This window comes from Alosa sapidissima, chromosome 24 (genome assembly GCF_018492685.1).
Source record: "Alosa sapidissima isolate fAloSap1 chromosome 24, fAloSap1.pri, whole genome shotgun sequence".
Classification (NCBI taxonomy): Eukaryota; Metazoa; Chordata; class Actinopteri; order Clupeiformes; family Clupeidae; genus Alosa; species Alosa sapidissima.
In genome coordinates, this window is record NC_055980.1 from 14,324,524 (window position 1) to 14,343,877 (window position 19,354).

General features: G+C 41.2%; 3 protein-coding genes across 5 annotated transcripts in view; 1 reads left to right on the plus strand and 2 right to left on the minus strand.

The window, feature by feature from the left end:
* Nucleotides 1-2,282, minus strand: anapc16 (anaphase promoting complex subunit 16). 2 transcript variants are annotated; one of them, XM_042082459.1, is made up of 4 exons: nucleotides 2,175-2,282; nucleotides 1,497-1,661; nucleotides 805-879; nucleotides 1-424 (listed from the first exon to the last, which is right to left on the minus strand). In XM_042082459.1, the coding sequence occupies exons 2-4, from the start codon at nucleotides 1,636-1,638 to the stop codon at nucleotides 315-317; spliced, it is 327 nt and encodes a 108-aa protein (XP_041938393.1). In that variant the 5' UTR covers nucleotides 1,639-1,661; nucleotides 2,175-2,282; the 3' UTR covers nucleotides 1-314. The 2 variants fall into 2 exon arrangements, with proteins under 2 accessions (XP_041938393.1, XP_041938394.1); XM_042082460.1 differs by having other exon boundaries at nucleotides 1,497-1,657; nucleotides 2,175-2,261.
* ascc1 (activating signal cointegrator 1 complex subunit 1) overlaps nucleotides 2,280-19,354 on the plus strand; it is a 25,779-nt gene continuing 8,704 nt past the window's right edge. The window contains exons 1-10 of one of the 2 annotated variants that reach the window (XM_042082419.1): nucleotides 2,280-2,422; nucleotides 2,725-2,859; nucleotides 2,942-3,069; nucleotides 3,232-3,329; nucleotides 4,852-5,030; nucleotides 5,756-5,889; nucleotides 6,216-6,335; nucleotides 7,007-7,131; nucleotides 8,737-8,810; nucleotides 9,535-9,683. In XM_042082419.1, the coding sequence (XP_041938353.1) occupies nucleotides 2,821-2,859; nucleotides 2,942-3,069; nucleotides 3,232-3,329; nucleotides 4,852-5,030; nucleotides 5,756-5,889; nucleotides 6,216-6,335; nucleotides 7,007-7,131; nucleotides 8,737-8,810; nucleotides 9,535-9,651 (1,014 nt within the window). In that variant the 5' untranslated portion in view covers nucleotides 2,280-2,422; nucleotides 2,725-2,820 and the 3' untranslated portion in view covers nucleotides 9,652-9,683. The remainder of the gene's footprint in view (nucleotides 2,423-2,724; nucleotides 2,860-2,941; nucleotides 3,070-3,231; nucleotides 3,330-4,851; nucleotides 5,031-5,755; nucleotides 5,890-6,215; nucleotides 6,336-7,006; nucleotides 7,132-8,736; nucleotides 8,811-9,534; nucleotides 9,684-19,354) is intronic. The other variant, XM_042082418.1, reaches the window with a different exon arrangement.
* On the minus strand, nucleotides 11,123-14,380 carry LOC121699889 (sulfotransferase 2B1-like). Its single transcript, XM_042082437.1, has 6 exons — nucleotides 14,154-14,380; nucleotides 13,544-13,755; nucleotides 13,183-13,309; nucleotides 12,930-13,024; nucleotides 12,624-12,804; nucleotides 11,123-11,347 (listed from the first exon to the last, which is right to left on the minus strand). Exons 1-6 carry the CDS (start codon nucleotides 14,308-14,310, stop codon nucleotides 11,238-11,240), a joined length of 882 nt encoding a protein of 293 aa, XP_041938371.1. The 5' UTR covers nucleotides 14,311-14,380; the 3' UTR covers nucleotides 11,123-11,237.

A 19,354-nucleotide genomic window follows, 5' to 3' on the forward strand; every position in this document is an offset into this window, starting at 1 on the left:
TAAAATGAAGAGTCAAAATCAATTTATTCAACAAGACCATTACAGAAAAATGTGGTCATTCATGAGTGTCTAGATTTGATCTTGTCATGTAATAGACAGGTTGACACTGAACAAATACTTCAAGAAGTGTATTATAAAAGTTTTTCTGAAATCATAATAGTTTTGGCAATATGAACATTCGACCCTATAAAAAAAATCAGACCCAATTCATATTCTAAACACACTCACGCAAAAAAAAAGGGAGGGGGGGGTCATTTACAAAGCTGAACCTCTAAGTCACTCCTTTTGGTGAGTGGATAAATCAGTCCATTTATTCACGAGGTCGTAAATCCTAAAAGCTGTTCAATAGGTTTGTACCGCCATTCATCTGCCTCCAGCTCTTCAACCAAACTTGCCAACTTTTCCATTCGTGATACCTGTTGGTCTGAAGTACAATTGATAGCAGTATTAGAAGCCAGATAGCCATTGAGTCTTAATACCTATTGTATCAACATTTTCATATTTTGATGGTCTCATATTTGTATGCTTTTTATGTTATTTTATGAATGTATTGACATTCTTGGTGTCTGATGTCATTATGTGGTTGTGGTATGTGTGAAAAGGCTAATGCTGTACCACAAATTCGTCCTCAAGGACATTAGAGGATCCTTGAAATGTTTTTGTATTGTATTTCAGGTGTTTGCATGCATTTACTGAATGAATGTGCATTTACCAGTCATGGTCAACACCTGTAATGTGCATTTTACTATAGTGAAGCAAATAAACAGAAATGAAAACGCAATACTTGTATAAAGGTCAACTCACCTTGCTTCACCTGTTTCAGTGTTGTAGCAACTTGATAGCTGAATACAGATTCACATAAAAATCTATCAGAGCCGTCTGGAACACAAATGAGACATGAATCAAGTCATTAACAAGATCCTAATGTTAACATCATCTAAAATTGGTCACTGAGGAGTCAGGGGTAATGAAGGGAAAATGGGAATATATGGACATATAAACTACAGCAACTGCAAAACTACAACAGTGAGTTTTCACTGAGTTTGCAATGGGGTCTTGTATGTGCATGGGATGAATTTGCCAGAGTACAATTATTGCATTTGGGGGGATAATGACAGTCACAGAACAAAGCCAGGGCAAGCAGCCAGAATCAACCACTATCACGCACAGTGGTGAATGCAGGCAGGAGGCTTACAAAATGTGAATCAGTAAACTGGTGAAAACACACGTCCTCCAGCAGAGATATGACCTACTAACAAAGGTGATTGGACCCAGGCCTAATGCAGACGCACGACAAATGGTTGGCACAGCTATTACGGCCAATGACCAGAACAAGTTGCTTTCAAACGCCAAAGATTTACATAAGACCTGTGTGAATGGTAGTGCCAAATTTAGTTCATGCGCATGGAGGCGTACTAATTAAGTAGCCTCAGTTGTTTATTTGACGTGTACGTCACGACAAACACAAACAATGTGTCCTAGTAGGGCTACGCTACCTTCCATCATCTCGCCAGCTCCTTTGGGGTACGTGTACAGGACTTTTCGGGGAGGAATGAGCTCCGAGGCACTGAACCCAGATCCGGTGACAGAGCTTCCACTAACCCCTCCGGCTGAGGAGGAGGAAGAGGACGCAGCCATCCTGGTCCAGAAACCGAGTCTAACTAGAAAACAGAAAAAACAGAGCATTCTGTATCTTGAGTGGATGTTAGTGCACACATGTCGTTATATGTCTGATGAATGTTAACCCTTTTACGAGTTAGGCCTATAGCATACCAAACTGACAGATCTAACACTGAATGGCATGAATTAGCATTAGCTAGTCAGCCAAGAGCATTCTCGAAATGAATAATGTTAACGTTAGAGCATTCAGAATAAAAAGGTACTGCTAACTCAATCAAACACGAATGTATGTGCATTAATCTGACTAAAACATTACCTACAGACGTCAAAGGTTTTGCTAAGCACAAGCTGACGATAGCAGTATCGATAATTAGCTTATTCGGCTAACAATAATGCTACCCTTTTTTATATAGCACTATCTAGCAAGCAAGCACAAGTTCAGCTTGTGAAATTTCCACTAAGACGATCCACATTCATCAAACACAAATGCAACAGAAGCATTACAAATACTAGTATTGTATTAAACAGTTCAAACTTCGGCATATTTGTTTTACCTGAGGTTGAGCGTGTTGTTGGGTTGTTTATTTCATTTCAAAAATAACATAGAAATGGGGACTTCACTGTCGCCACCTAAAGTTGCGGAGGAAGACTGCACTAGAATTCAGTGTTTAGCCAGCGAGCTAGGTGCATTAAAGCAGCCTTGGGATCATTTGTAACGTTATAGTTTTCTACAATGAAACAATTTCCATAAGGTCCTACATAGCTCTAAGGCCATTTATTCCTTCATGCCAGTGGGTTTACGGTAAGCGGTTTGCCATGCAAGTGCTTTAGTGTCCATAGGCTGACAGGCAGCTAGCTAGCGTGGCAACTTGTTTTCGGAGACGTGACGAGTTATTTTCCCTTTTACTAAAGTTTGGCAACTTATGGCACAGTATGGGCTCTGAGTTAGAATGAAATAAATGATGTTAACCTTAACGACTTTTAGACGGCAGTAATTTTAGGAACAGGCAAGCAATATGAACTAGTTAGCAACCAACAAGTTAGCAAATGACAGCACGTTTGACATTTTAGCCAGACTTCAATTAATACCATCTCTCACTCTAGGATTTCATGTAACGTTAAATATGGAGGTTTTACGTCCAGTCCTTGTAAATATTAATGGAAGGATATACAGAAAAAATGCTGTGAAGGAGGAATCCTATGATGACGAAGAGGATGATTATTCATATTATGGAACAGGTAACGTTAAGAAGTGTTCATTGTGAAAAGCGCATTTTTACTGCAGCCTAGACTATTAATTTAATCCCCCCTGTGTATTCAGTGCAGTATCACCTCCTTGTTCACAGCAAGTGATCAATGCGCGGTGGACGAGCCCTGTGACCTCCATGCAATAGAACAAACAGAGAAAGGCTTCCGCTGTTCCATCGACATCCCAAGTGTGCTTCACAAGTTTGTACAGCTCATTTGTCATGAACTCTGTTGGTCTTTCTAATCACAGTAATGACATGGTTACTTTGTTGTGCTCTCTTGTTCATCAGATACATCTGAATGGCTTTGCATATCAAGGAAATGGGTTGTGGAAAGGTTCCATTTCTTTGTGATGTCTTGCAGATATATCATTGGGAAGAAAGGAGAGACAAGGAAACGATTGGAGTCAGAGACAAAGACATCCATTAACATCCCCAAGCAAGGGGTGGAGGGACCAATAGGTGAGGAGGCTCTTCTGCTTACTCATTCATCAGACTCATAGTCAGTGGTCAGACTCCAGTGTCTCCTTTCAAGTACTCAACTACATTAGGCTATACCTAATAAAATACCTATACCTATATAAAAAAAAAAGGTCAATATGACACAGTATCAGGATTGGCTCCTGCACGCTTCCATAACAATATGGATTCAATTGCATGGTAAAAAATTGGTTTTACAGCTTATTTACAAAAAAAAAAAAAAATCTAAGGAACGATAACAGCCCAATTTCACCCCTAAATCCATAGCTTGTATAAATTCCTGAGGTAAACCAGGGACAAAAAAGATTTAAACACCTTTTTTGGGGCAGCCGTGGCCTACTGGTTAGAGCTTCGGGCTTGTAACCGAAGGGTTGCCAGTTCGATCCCCGACCAGTTGGGAAAATATGGGCGGGGCAAGTGGTTGAGCACTGCTTTCCCATGCCCACATCCACGGCTGAAGTGCCCTTGAGCAAGGCACCCAACCCCTCACTGCTCCCCGAGCGCCGCTGTAGCAGGCAGCTCACTGCTCCGGGTTAGTGTGTGCTTCACCTCACTGTGTGTTCACTGTGTGCTGTTTGTGTTTCACTAATTCACGGATTGGGATAAATGCAGGGACCAAATTTCCCTCACGGGATCAAACGAGTAGATATACTTATACTTTTCACAATTGCGTTTCATTCTGTGTTGTGCAACATTAAATTAATTGGTAGTAAATTGTGAAACTTTGTAATGAACTAATTGAATGATAATGGTGCAAGTGGTGCAGCTTTGACTTGAGGAGTGTTGTTTGTGTTTTTTCCAGAGAACAGTTCAGGAACACACTGCCCTTGAGTAAATTCACTCTCTGTCAAGGCCAATTGGAACTAAAAATATCCCATGCTGGGGTGCTAATTTTATTTGTTTTCTTAAGACCCACATTGCGACATCTGCCTGCTGTTTACTCAGTGGGAGCTTAGCCAAATACTGAAATATCTTCAGCACTTCAGCTATTTACAGCTGCCAGCTGCACCCCTTGTTTTGAAATTCTCCATTCAGTATGGTCATCCTGTAATGGTACATGGATATCTTCAGTGTTTAGTTTAGCCTTATTTGCAAGTAGAATGGTTTAAGCCAAGGGATTCAGGAAGGAAGGCCTTTGTTTTGAGATGTATTGCACACTTTTTCTCAGTCACGAATGTGAACACCAGTTGTGACCTTCCATTTATTTAGATCAGAACCTTAATTAGTCTAGTTAGCATTGGAATATTTACGGTTTACTCTTTTATAGTCAATACATGGTTTGCCTCTGGCAGAACTAGTACTCAGAGAACACTCTGAGGAAGTGCTGGATATTTGACCTGATGAACTGTTAACCTTGGGCCATACGTAGTGCCATACTGTATTATCTGTAGGCTCTCGCAGCTTTAGCACACATGGCGAAGTCCCTTGCACTGAGACACGTGTGGTAAAGTTCACGTTTCATGTTGTGTCGCGTCACGTGTCGTGTTTGTGTTCTTTCGCACAGTGATCACAGGGGCACAGAAGGCGTCTGTGGCATCGGCGGTCACGCGTCTTGAGCTCCTCATCGAGAGCTTTCGGAGGAAGCAGCCTTTCACCCACTTCCTCTCGTTCGCTTTGAACCACCCGAGCATTCAGGAGAGCTTCCTGAGGTTTAAAGATGAGGTCTTGGAGCAGTGCTCACAGGTATGGAAATGGGGGTTTATTTTTGGGCATTTTCCTCATGAAGTTGGTGGAAGTTATGATTCAATTGTCTACAGTCCACTTTGAAGTACTGGGAGCAGCTTCATTCATACTGCTTTGCTTTGGTTGTGGCCCAGGTTGCCCAGTCCGATTTCTTCAGATCTTAAGATAATCTCGGCTTCAATGAGGACTACCCTCCATGAACTTCTGAGAATAAATAAAGGTTGAATGAATACCCTTTTAATGCTTTAAGCAGCCCTGGTGTAAGTGGACAGTTGAAGCGAGGGACAGGGTGATGAATTCTGCAGGAAGGATCTTTATTGTTTGGAATGGGGACCCCTGGTTTAGTGGCCAATAAATCTAAAACTGGAAAAAAAAAAGTTATTAGCCTTGCTCCAGCTTGTCTACATAATAGACCAGAGATAGAATAAAGATATTATCTTTATTCTATCTCTGGTCTATGCACAATAATGATTTTGGGTTAGAAAATCATGTCTGTTCAGCTAATCTAGAGTTCCATATCAGAGCACTGGAATTTCAAACCGAGCTTGGGGGACCAAGAGCAGGATTGAAACCACTAGTCACTTGCTCCTCTCCTGTTGGTGAAGGTTACATTTATTTCACATAAAAGATGAAAATTAACGTTGTCCACTCACATTGTATTGTGTGAGTGTATCAATAATTTAGGTTTCATCTTTTGTTGTGTTCTGCTGGCTTGGCCTGACTAGGATCCCGGCGTGGATGCCAGCATCTTTCAGAACCCTGCCAAGCTGCATCTGACCGTGGGCACGTTGGCACTGCTCAGTGAGGCAGAAGTGCAACAGGCTTCCGAGCTGCTGAACCAGTGTGAGGAGTTCATCAGGTGGGTAGCCTCAGCCTGGCATCACATCACACGCCTCTGGTGGCGAGCGGGCATTGTCACGTTGTCAGGCCATTTGCTCCATCGTCAATTTCATTTTGCACAACATATGCTGTGTTTTACCGTTTTTGCATTCTTGGTTTTATGCCAAACAGGAAGTTTCCAATTGTACCTCATACTGTTATGTGCCGTAAATGTGCCATAACACAATTATGTCTCACTGAAGGCTAACTGAAGGTTTTACTCAGCAAGCTGTGCATGACTTTAATTTTATTCAATCTGATGGATTTGATCATTATGTCTTAAATCAATTTGTCTCTTAATTACAGGGATTTAACAGAGGGAAAGCCCCTCCCGTTGGTTGTATCTGGTATAGAGTACATGAATGATGACCCCTCTATGGTGGATGTCCTCTACGCCAAAGTTCAAGTCAAGGATGGCTCTGACACGTAAGTGTGGGTAATTTGATTAGTGTAATACACCTTCCAGTACATCCCATTAAGCTTTTGATTGTAGGGCCACTAGTAAAACCCATTGCACACTGGCACAAACATGAACACGGCGACAAGTGGAACTGTCACTTGTCTCCGCACCCCAGCACCAAAATCTTCAACTGACAATCATTCAATAAAGGAATTTTCTTGAGCGGTGCTGACCAGAATAGTAACTGAATCGTAATTGGCACGACATCAGCCAATGAGTTCGGTGCAGAGTCATATTGAAAACAAAGGGATCAAAGTAATCAAACGTCAGAAGTGGTGTGTGCCGTACACATGTTGCCGCCAACTCTAGGCTTTCAGTTTACCATCTCTGCAGTGGCTTTATTGTCAATCACCCTGAGCCCAGTTATTTTACACTGCTGTGACTTAACTCCACCAAATAGATTTTCATGCACTCCATAGGTATACGTTCTCATGCAGTGTTAATTTGCCAGCACTTGAAAATAAATGACCAAAATTTGTTTTGGTACCCAGCAATGTTTGCAATGTGAGTGTTTGTTTACCTTGTAACCCCTTACTTGCACTGTAATTGCACCTATAATAGCACTTCAGCCTGTATAGAGTGTTGTTTCCACACACATAAGTGTTGTGCTCTCATGCATTGGATCTATGCTGTGCAGGCTGCAGGTGATAGCCGACCGGCTGGTGGAGCACTTTGCTTCCTCTGGACTGATGGTGAAGGAGTGGGACCACGTGAAGCTCCACGGGACCGTCATGAATACGCTGTTCAGGAAAGACCCCTCAGGTGAGCCTCGAAAAGAAAGAACCCTCAGGTGAGCCTCGGACAGCAGAGGCAGGAGAATATTTTACCTGTGCTCTGTCCAGTGCCCAGCTGTTCTTGTTTTGAACATGGCCAGGAAGAAACTGCCGCGTGGTTCTGAAGCAGAATTGCACATTAAGCATATTATATTTCAACGTAGATGTTGTGTAATTGGGCTGCTTTGAGACTCTAAGTTTTTGCAGTAGTCAGGAGCATTAGGTGCAGCCATGGCTTTAACAGATTTATTGTTGGGCTGCCCTTGTTTGTCCTTGGCCGTACAGGGTTATCTTGCTTTAACTGCATTGGCTTTTTCACTTTAAAGACCCAACAAAGTTAGTCCCTACAGAGTATGTTTATTAAGCCGCAATTACTGCCCAGATGTCCATTATTAAACACAATGCCCAAAACTTGCAGTAAAACCAGGCATTCAATAGAGCAGATGCTTCCCTGTGGTGTAGTGCCTTGGTTGTCATGCATCAGAGCACTTAAAAAAAACAAAATGGCTGCTCTTCCCCCTCTTCTATGTCATGTTTTTTTTTTGTCCTGGCCAACACAAGCATCTTGCTCTGAGCTCCGAAGTCACAATCACCCCGTGTTGTCCCCAGTCCCGTCAGTGCTGTCATTCATGGAGCTCATCAAGCAGCAGGAGCAGGCACAGCTCCCAACACTAATGACCACAGAACCCCTCCAAGTGGTTGTGCTACGCGGTGAGCATAACAGTTGGCCGATTCAGATCCAGAGGCCTTGTTGACGACGATTTGGCCCCGGCTAGAGCGCTGACGCAAGAAAGGGGCTTGTGTTCAAGAACACTCCGAACAACAAGTTGACTGGGATTGGGTGGAGGCAAAAAAAGGACTGGGTGGGGGCAGGCGTGTGTGTGTGTGTGTGTGTGTGTGTGTGTGTGTGTGTGTGTGTGTGTGTGTGTGTGTGTGTGTGTGTGTGTGTGTGTGTGTGTGTGTGAGAGGGAGGGATGTGTGTGTGTGTGTGGGCTGAGTGTGCAGGGGTGCCAGGGTTGGACATCAGCAGCAGCGGTTGTAACCTCTCTCCATTGGACTCCCAGCTTTGTTGTTCGCTGCACGAGGCCTGATGATGAGGAGCTTGACTGTGTGTTTTCCAGTCGAGGGGCTCAACAATGGGGTCATTTGAGCTTGAACGTGGAGCCCGTCCAAGTGCCCGTCCAGAACAGAGAGGGGGCTCGGCCGGCCTCCGAGCAACAAAGAGTGGCCACACTCTGCCATCAGATGCTGTGTAGTGGTCCAGCATGGCCTCCATGCTGTAATTGTGTTGTTGTTTTTCTCTCTCACACCTGTGTTGACATGAGTGAGGGGTGAACTAAACAGGCGGCAGCCCGGCCTGTTATGCATGTGATGACCCTCCTTACTCACATCCCTGAACCAAATTCCTTTAGATTAGTCCAGGATAGAGTGTAAACATGGCTGGTATTATATAATTTCTTCAGTGGCATTGCAAAATAGTGGAGGTGTCATGTGATTATATGGTCTGTGTGTCTGTGTGTCTGTCTGTGTCTCTGCCTGTGTGTGTGTCTGTGTTTGTAAGTTCTGCTACAGCTGTTTGTTTTGTGTTTTTCAGCTGAAGACAAGGGCAGTCATGGAAAACAAAATACCAAAGACCGCGAAGCATTTGACGCAAGAAACATATTACAGGTTAGAACAAATGAAATTAGGCAAGAGATCAGGGCAGCACAACATTTCTATTCAGAAACTCCAAAAAAATATTTTCAGTTTAAGTCTGAAAAGATGGTTCTTTGTTTGGTGTGGTCAAGGTTTTCCATTCAGGTCAGAACTGAAGTAGGCAGACATTCTGGAGCTACAACTTTAATCTGAGACAAATGACTTTGCAGGTCATGTAGTATGCTTTCAGTGGAATATGAACTTTGGTGCAGAACCGTCTACTCTGTGAACAGCTGCCTACAACTCTGCTTTTGTGTTGTTAATGCTGGCACCTAGTGGTATTTGTGAAGTACTACAAGTTGTTTTTTTAAAGAGTGCTTTATTGTGTAACCACATCAACAGGTTTCTTCTCACCTCAGTATCCTCAAGAGGTGAAAGGTTTTGTCTGCCATCTGTTGTTGACAACCTAAAAATACTTCCTCACTAATTATTCTGACACTCTAAAGGCATCTTAAGAACAGTGTTTTCCAATATTTTCAATTCTGTGAGTTTAACTTAATCATTGTTTTTCCAGGCAAGGTGATTTATTTTAACAGCAAACACATACACAACAACTCAAGTTTTGATGTCGGCATACTGACATATATACCTTTCGTCGCTCAGGAGATCATATACATTTATCTTGACTGAATTCACAGTCACAGTGATACGCTCTCTCTCTTCCTATCTTACCCTCTGTTAATTCTTGCTATTGCAGACCTTTGGTGCGTACCATTTTGGTGAGTTTGAGCTGAACTGCGTGCAGATATCCCAGAGGTACTCCTCAGACTGCACTGGTTTCTATTCCTCGGCCGGGGAGGTCATGTTCTCCTGATGCAGCACCACAAAGCCTGGATTCCCCCAATGGTAGGAAACCTCCCCTGATCATTTAGATTTGTGTGACAACAACATTATGGTGCTTGAACTGTTACATGTACTCATTTAGCAGATACCTTCATTTTTGTCGGTAGTCTATGATCATGTTCACAAATCAAATAGAAAAAAAAAACTGATGTGACACAGATTTGTCAGTTTTTTTTTTTCAGGGCTGTGTGAACATAACAAATCTGGTTCTTGATCGGATATATATCTGATTTGTGGCCATACCACATGGTCAAGAATGGTCAGATTCATGCGCCTTTTTTGCTTAGATGCATGCTCCTTTCCTGTAGGCTAATGCTATCTCATGTTGCAACAGCAAACTCTGTCTGGAAATAGCAGTTATGTGCCTTAGACGTGATCATGTAGGCCACAGCTGACACAAGATGTTTCCTTTCCTCCGGAGCGAAATGTGATACACAGATTAGCTATTTTTTGTAGATGATTTCTTGATGGTTTTGATGCTATGTTCCAGACAATTCTGTAATCATTTCCTTGTATCAGACAAACTCAGAAGTCTAAAGATTTTCTAGAAAAGTTGCACTGTAGTATCACTTAAAGTGGGAGTTCATTTGTGGACTTGGAAGTAAATACAATAAGCAGACAAACAGAGACTTTAAGGTTTGACCTTGGAAGTTTAGTTTCAAATCATTACCTAGAATGAGGCTTGTAATGTGAATCTAGCCTGTGTGTACTGTACTCCCTGGTACTTAATCCCACTGTCTTGGTGTTGATTCATTGCTCTACCAGTTGGAACATATATAGTTATTTCTTCAGCAGCGTGGTATGTTTTTAGTCCCTGCATGGTATGTTTTTGCTGTTCAGGTACAGACCTGTACCTGGTGGTACTTGTATCAAATATGTTATAGTGTTTCTTCAGTTTTGTTTTACCTTCTAATTCTTCAATCACAGACTTTAAAGCTTATTGTTGCGAAAAAATGGTATTTCTGTCAGGTCCATTAAGTCAAGAACAACACAGGCAATAAATTCTTTAGGAAATTTTATTGAATATATTACAAATTAAATTTGACGGTATGGCTCTGTTCAGAGGGGTCCCCAGACCTTTCATGAGCACCATGAAAGAGCAGTGAGCCTGGGGACAGCAGCAGCATTAGGGGGGACTCACACAGTTTAACACTGAGCGAGCTAAACTATTCCCCCATATGAACAGAGCAGGCAACTATGACATAAAGCCTATGCCATGTTATACACGACAGGGTGGAGCAGGGGAGGAGGTGGGTTGCATAAATGCTAGCAGCAAGCAGTTAGGAATAACTAAAGCAGCTTTAAATAAGGCGCCCTGTTTGGATGTAGCCATTTAGAAGCGAGGGGAGTGCGAAGGGAGTTGACAGCTGATCAGCTGACGCCCATAGCGGTTAGCAGCGCCTTGACTACTTGGCCTGCCAGAACTGACGCTGACGCTCAATTTGCATTTCTGACAATACAACACAAAACACCTCCTCAAAACTCCTATGCCACAAATCATCAAAGTAATGACATCCTCATAGGGATTGTGGGAAGCCTACCATGGGTATGACTAATTCAATCCCAAAAGAATTTGAATTTGACATTTCTCATTTTCTCTTCATAAACAGCATCAAAATGATTTGATTGGGCTTCAGTCAGTGTGTTCTTCCAATCTCCAGAAGTGCCTGAAAGAAACATCACAAAATATTATTTTGAAAAATATTAGTAATCACTCTCACTCAATGTTGCCTTTTGCACCTTGAAGATCTGGGACCTTATTTATAAAGGCTGCTATGCACAAAAAAGTTGCATGAACCGAGCTGAACTGTGCGTATGCATCTTTCACTGCCAGCGTCAGGATTTATAGAAAAAATCTATGCGGTAAAAAATGTGCATTTCTACGCATCCTTTCGACCATCCGTAAAGCTTAAGCACAGTTTTTCAGGCATGTAAATCAGCAACATCTAATGGTGAAATCACAAAATAAAGCTCAGAGGGCATAAAAAGACCTCAACACTTCAACATTTCATTATGTTACTACACGCAAGCAATATCTCCTTCCTTACACACCCGTGGGTGTCAATGTCAGCAGAAGTCAACATAAAATGAATTTCGCATAAGGCTACACTGTGAACATGAGCTTTATTTAGGCTAGCAGTCAGCGCAAGTAGCCTAGTAGATCGCATAGTAGGGAGAGGCATGATTTAGGCTATATTAATATCTTATTAAGGAACATCAATATCAATATCTTACTAAACGTGATTTACTGAAAACGTTTGCAGTTTAGTGTAGGCCTATTTGGCTGCAGCCTTGGCTACAAACCTCATAGCCTGCAATATGAATGAATGATCACGAAGGTAGTAACATAATGAAATGTTGAAGTGTAGAGATCTTTTATTATGCTCTCTGAGCTTTATTTTGTGATTTCACCATTAGATGTTGCTGATTTACATGCCTGAAAAACGTATCTTTATGAATGGTCGAAAGGATGCGTAGAAATCCGCATCTTTTCCCGCATAGAATCTATCTACAAATTACAGGAAAACCTCTGTCTGTCTGTCTGTCTGTCTGTCTGTCTGTCCGTCCATATTAACAAAGGGTTAGGTAATGATTAGTTTGCTATTTATTATGGCACCTTATTATAAAGTGTTACCCAAATCTCATATGATGTGCATCTTTCTACAAAATGGTTTGTCTTCTGTATCATTAAGTTATTCAATAGGCTAAACATATAGCCTTACATCAAAGCTTTAGGCTTATGTCATTTCGATCAGCTACGGATAATGAGTGGAAGACAGAGCGGGATGTCACTTATAGGCTAGAGATTGTTGAGTCACATCATTGCAAATTTCATGCAAATGACGATGATGCATCATTCCACAAAATGGTTTGTCTTCTCTATCAGGAAGTTATTCAATACGATTAACAATAAAAAGATCACTGGCAAATCGCTGTCCTTACCTTTCCTCAGAAATGTTGACTTTTTCTGGTCAAAGATCTTACTTGACACCAAGGAATAGTTTGACATCTTGTTTGTTTTCATGTTTTTGAACACACAGTGATCAGCTATGTTTGCAATGACTTCTTGGCTTAGAGATTTCCCCAGAAAACTGGAGAGTTTACGAACAGACTCCTTAAGATCCTGTTTAAATCAAGATGAAAGTGATGATGCACCCTAAAATAATTACTTATTTTAGGTAAAACAAAATTCTTCTATTTCATCCAAATTCAAAGTAATGAAATTGCCATAAATATCAACCAACTTACCATTATCATTTCTTCATAAAATACGTATAAAATATGTTCTTGGTCTTTGGCATGTGTCCATCCCTTTACATGGTCAAACCAGGAGCCAAACATTACTGTGCAAGTAGAAATGGTTCAGCATCTTTACTTAAACTGCAGTAACATTTCTGATGAAAAGTGTTTGAAACTTGAAACTACAGGTATTAGTTTAGCTTTGGGTAATAAAAGCATGCCTCGGAATAATAGTGATTTATATAAACATTCCATAGCCTACCTTTTCCCGTAAGGAACTTTTCCATGAACTCATCCACTGTTCCAGGATTCACCAGGAATGAAGCCATTTTATGATAGTGGAAAGATGAAGTGAAGACATCCTTTGGGTGTCGCAGGACATACAAGACCTGAAGGGGTTAAAAAACATACAACTCAGAATTTTCCCATCCACGCCATTAATACATGTATCAGACAAATTAATCCTAATGTATAGGATTCTCTACTATTTTGTCTGAATGTGCATTCATGAATGAATCCATAACATATTGGTTTAATTAACCTTAATCTATTCTCAATAGCCGCAACTGTCCCCTTAAGGTAAATTAATAGCATTAATTCATACTAATGTTGATGCACCATACATTTGGCTTGACTTTGAAGAAGGACTCTGGCATCATATTATAATGGAGGTGAGTTGCAAATATGCGCGGAGAAGGTCTCTCCTCCAGATTAAGGTTTCTCGCACTCCGCGCCTCCAGCCATGGCACTCTCTCCCAGTTTGGAATGGTCTGGACCGGGGTGAGATCCCCCTCGCTCTGGATCAATGGGACGATCTCCTGCATCCAAGTCGTGCCTATTTGAGCATAAACCATTTGAGCATACCAAAAGGTGCGCGTTACCAGGCACTTAGTTACAATGGCACAACAGGATCCTAAGGTCTCAGTGGTGTTATGGTGAGCTGGCTGAAATCCCTGTATACTTATAAGTATATTGGTAGGCTAATAATTAGAAAAATGGGACTGAACAGTAGAAATAATTGAATAGCGCAGTGCCTCCACTGTGAAAATACTACACTTAAACCTGAAAATACTACCTTAAACCTGTATAGGTTGTGCCTATTTGAGCATAAATGAAATATGTTAATTATATAATTTCAAATGCTCATGATAGTGTTTTTTCTATTAACTTACTGCACTTGTAGTAGAGTAAACTGCTATTTAAGATGTCAAGAAAAACTTTGACGCAACCTACCTGATTTTGGATAAGTAACAATTAAAATATCATCCTGCCGAAAGTTGAACTCCTCATAGTTCCTTAGACACTCAGGTGGGTGAAGATCTTTGGGGATATAAACCCCCTTGTAGACTGAGTACAACTCCGCTTCAGTCATGATGCTGCACAGATACATTTACTTGAGACCTGTTAAAATCTGAGCTATCGACACGCCTTATGATGTACTTTATAGGGAGGGATTATGTGTACGCGTGCATACAGAGAGAAAGATGTTGCATTCCTCAAATAATTTACTTGTGAGTAGGCTCTCGAACACTCCTACCTTGCACTGTGTGACGTTTATCACCATACACTTTAAATATAATAATTCACCCTGTTCCACTCAGAGTTAATTGTTCACTCGCTAACATTTGTCTATTAAATACACTCAATTCACTCAAATTTTGTCATCCCAGCGGTGCCTCCAAAATGTAACACTCGTTACATTACTTAAACTATAAAACAGTGGCGCAACAGGATTCTGAGGTCTCAGCGGTTGAATGGCGAGTTGGCTGACAATTCCTGAATACCAGTAGGCTCTTAAACAATTAAATACAATCAATTACACTAAAAAAGTACAGATTAAATCTTTGAGGCCTGTTTAAACTACAAATGAACCGCACTGTATAGTCAACAGTTAACACACAACAAGATTCAACTATTGTTGGGTTTATACATGGGACAACTATTTCAGCAATGTTACTGGGCAAACACATAACCAGTTCCATTTATTCTGATTGTATGACCATTATGATTTGCCTACTGAGGGTTAAAATTTTCCACAAAATAAATTGTTGCCCAATATCAATGGGGACATGTCAGAACCACAATAATGAGGCACATTGCCAGAAGCATTACTCAAAAAGTTGCCCCATGTATCATCAGTACTGAATCACCTGTACTTGTCTCTATTAGTCATGTTTGTATCTAAGTATCTTAGTCATGTTTGATTTTGACTTGGCCAGAAAATAGAGACAAGTCCCGTTTTTATAAAGATTGTGTGTGCAACCTCAGTAGCTTTGGGTAGTTCATTTGGAATGTATTTTAGGTTTAACACCACACACAAAGGGCCGTATTTGCCTTATTCACCCGGTGGCCAGAGCGAGGCTACAGGGTGCACTTGCCATTACACCAGAGACTTTCTAGTGAGGAGACACAGGACTCAAAAAATACTCCATAGAAATGCATGGGGCTAGTTTGTAACGCAATATGGCAGTTGTCTACACATATTACACCCCTACCGCGGCAAAACGTCGACATGTGAATACATTGAGCCAATCATGCAGGGGCGCAGGAGATATTTTGAAAGTGAGGGGGACCAAATTGTGAACACAAACCCATAGTGAAATCAGATTTCCAGATATTTACTTCTCTTGTATAAACTTGCCAGAATATTAAGATAATACCATTGATTATTTTCAAAATATTGTTTGATTAAAATTGTCAAAACTGTGAGATGAGCACAATGCCAGATCTGCCCTCAGACCAGCTTCTTGCTATGTGCTATGTGCAATTTATATATTTTAGATTTATTTTACACTACTTGGGCCAATGGTAGAATACTCTAAAAGCAACATGATGTTGATATTTTATGAAGCCATGAATGAATCATCATGCCTATGATCCAAACATAGACTACATGATCAAATAGCCTAGTTAGGCCTACAGTACCTAAATTGTCTGGTATAAACCAAATCAACTCTCCACTATGTGTGTGCAGTTAATATTTATGCAATGTTAGAACATATTGGCTTAACAAGTTACCAGTCTAGAACACACAGAAAATTGCAACAGAAAGTTGCCTTTATAATCAACTATTTGTTCCAACAGCATTTAAACAAAGCATTTATAAAATTGAAAAAAAATATATATTACATAAGAAGTAAAATAAAATACTGTTACTGTAGTAACTGTACCACATTATCCCAAGCTTCAAAGAGCTCACCATGTCTGTGACAGCCAGACGTGACACCGCTAAATTCTCAGCTTGTTTATACCCCACACTGAACGCGTAAGAAAGGCCCATCACTCTGGGGTGTGGTCGCCTACTCTCTGGGATTTATGCACCAAAGTAACTGAAGTATCCAATTTGTGTCTTGAAATTATGTTTGAAATAAATGTCTTTAACTTTTGTAATGTAACTTTGGGTAGGCCTATATACTTGTATTTTATAGTTAGGCTAGTAAAAACGAGTTGATCAGTAGGCTAGTTGAGTTTGTTATCAATAAACATAACAGCTAATGTCATGTTGAGCAGGAGATAGGCTACCATAAATCCTCAAATTATGCCCGGGATTGATTCTATTTATAGCCGGACACAGGGCTCGAATTATCTTTTTGTCTTTAAGGGGGTCTCTTTATCTCATAAAAAGTTGACACACCCCGCCCATAGCCTAACAAGGCGATACAATGAAATAGCCTAGGCGCAAGTGGCGCTTTTGCGCAGTACAGTAGGCCTATATGCGCACGGACCTTGACACACGCACGTACCTTGACACACGCATACAACAGACATAGATTTTTCATAGAAATTGATTACTTTTAATTAATTTCAACATATTGATTATAATAGTCCATATCTCATTTCAATTTCACAATACAAAGAAATAGACTAAACGATTTAGTCTGTGCCATTCTCAATTTCACAACGTAACTCATTTAAACCAGACCACCAGATAGGCTATCCTCAGTGTCAAACACAATAATGCATGTAGTGTAACTTATACACAGGGGAAAAAGCACTAACTGGCAGAAATGAATAAAGCCAGCCAAACTACGTTCTAGTAGGCTAATGTGTTGAACCGTGGAAAATTAATAGACGAACAATTTTGGAGTTTGCACTGAGATATTGTCGGGTAGCCATTGAATATTACGACATCAGAGATTGCTAACAGGTGTTTCAAAATAGCTGGGAACTTTCCGGAGCTCTGAATGGCAGAGGATAGCTATATCATCAGACAACACAATCATTGTAGGCTGCATTATGGGCCATAATGTATGGCTTTGTCAATCAACATAGAATAGGTAAAGCGCAAGTTCAACAGCAAACAGGACTTTTCAGCACGTATCAAACCACGTAGGCTAGCCCAATGAACGCTTATGCAAATAGACAAAACACTCACATCAAAGCAGGGTGACTTCTTCAGATTTGTGAGTGCTGTCAAATCGATACGGTTTGCTCATATAGTCTTGTGGTGTGGTGGTGAAGTGTCATGCTGCGTTCAAGAGCGTATGGCTACAGTACGTCCCGTAGTAGCCTATATTTTAATTTAACGTCTTTAATGGTAAGAGATCGCACAGGGATGGATAATGAGCGGTTGTTTAAGATTAAATTACAATGCCAGACACCTTCAGATATGAGAGACCCCCTCAGGTTTTTGACTTTGTTGCTTTCATGGGAGCCAGTCGTCACTCTATGGGAGCTCGGCTCCCTCTGGCTCCAACGTAATTCGAGCCCTGGCCGGACAAATAAAGGCAGGTTCCCATATTTGCCTATACCATACCAGCAATTGCCATCAGTCCACCAGCACTAGAAGACATTGCTTCGATTTAAGTCAATGAAATAACACCTCTTCTTAATATTTTATTATATTGTTGGTTGGATTAATAAAGTCGTTTTCCTACCATGGGTCTCCAACACACGCAGCTCATTGTTTTGCCGCCCCTTTCGAGCTAATTGCCAGAGGCTGAAGCCTACTACATTTAATTGTTGCGTGACTCAAGGCATTCCAGCCTACGAATTTAATAAAAAGTAGCCTACTAAATCATGCATAATTAAACAATAACTCAATTTAGGCTACTTGGCTACGCAAAAAGGTTTCTATTACAGCACAACCCCTATTCAATGAATGGCTGCCTTGTCTCGCAATAAACAGTCCCGACACTTTTTCAACTGCATGAAACATAACAGTGAACCATCAAATATCTCCCAGAGTTCAGTGCCCATCAGTCCCAACATTTAGCAATATAATCAAACAGTCCAAAAGTAAATTCGATCCCAAACCAAACCGAAAATGTTATGCTTTTGATGGCCTACCAGTATGCCGCTCCAAACGAAAAGCATCTCTAATGATGGTTGTTAGTAGACAAACTGGCTTCAGATATCCAACAGAGTGAATATGAGATTGTGCAGTCTTACAGTACTGTAGATGGCTGTGGTTAGTGATGTGATGCTGTTAATGGGGAGTTTTACATAGTTAGCGCAAACCCTATAGGTTATTATTTATTTAGCGTATATAAGGCTTTTTTTCCTTATCAAAAGTGAGGGGGATGACGGCTGTCTCTTCAGCACTGCGTGGGACACATCCCCCACGTCCCCCATGCCTCCTGCGTCCCTGCAATCATGTGCTGTGTTGTGAATACATTGAGCCAAACATGTGCTGTGTTGTAAATACATTGTGCCAATCATATGTTGTGACCTCGCAGCTGGAGCAAGATTGGTATCGTGAAGCCTTGCGCACGTGCATTTCTGCCGAAATAGATGCCTGATAAGTGGCCAAAAAGCATTGCAATATGGCCTCCGAGTGGAGGGACTTGCCTAAAAGAACTTTTACACCTAAGTCCAGCAGATGGTGGTAATGCACTCCGTTTGCAAACTGCCAAAAAAACTCACTGAAGAAGAAGAAGAACAGGCCAGCGAACCCTTCTTTTTCTGTGAGCTTTGCAAACGGAGTGCATTACCACCATCTGCTGCACTGAGGTGTAATGGCAAGTGTACCCTGGAGCCTCGTTCTGGCCGCCGGGTGAATAAGGCGAATTTTGGCGGCCTGAAACACATGATCTAAAGCGTATGGTTTAAGCGTGTTTAGGGCATGTCCAGTCCAAATCTGCTATTTTCACGGCGTAATAAGTGATCAGATGCCAGGCACATTGTTCAAAAGGGGTATTCTTATGTTTCTTAATTAGTCATGGGTGTGTTTTGGGGTGTAACATCCATTAAACCAATGAGAGTGACACCTGTCATTCGCTTTAAGTGCAAGGAGTGCAAATTCGAGCAGCGTGTTGGTATATTAAAGACGAGTGAGCGCATTTCTGCAGGAGGAATCTGCACGCGAGACTATGCAATACCAGGATTCCACTAAAGCTTGCTTTACTAAAACATGTGTGACAAGCAGAGTATAGTCTACATGCATCTGCACTCGCCTAGTATTTGAACTCATTGACAACGACAAAACAAACTCT

Bases quoted from the DNA above. Each gene is read 5' to 3' on its own strand.
- anapc16 (XM_042082459.1), bottom strand. From the start codon at position 1,638: ATGGCTGCGTCCTCTTCCTCCTCCTCAGCCGGAGGGGTTAGTGGAAGC. The intron at 880-1,496 runs GTAGCGTAGCCC...TTTGTGTTCCAG, and splicing joins AGCTGGCGAGATGATGGAAG to ACGGCTCTGATAGATTTTTA. The intron at 425-804 runs GTGAGTTGACCT...ATTGTACTTCAG, and splicing joins ACTGAAACAGGTGAAGCAAG to ACCAACAGGTATCACGAATG.
- LOC121699889 (XM_042082437.1), bottom strand. From the start codon at position 14,310: ATGTATCTGTGCAGCATCATGACTGAAGCGGAGTTGTACTCAGTCTAC. The intron at 13,025-13,182 runs GTAGGCTATGGA...CTACTTGCACAG, and splicing joins AAAGTTCCTTACGGGAAAAG to TAATGTTTGGCTCCTGGTTT. The intron at 12,805-12,929 runs GTAAGTTGGTTG...TGATTTAAACAG, and splicing joins TTTATGAAGAAATGATAATG to GATCTTAAGGAGTCTGTTCG.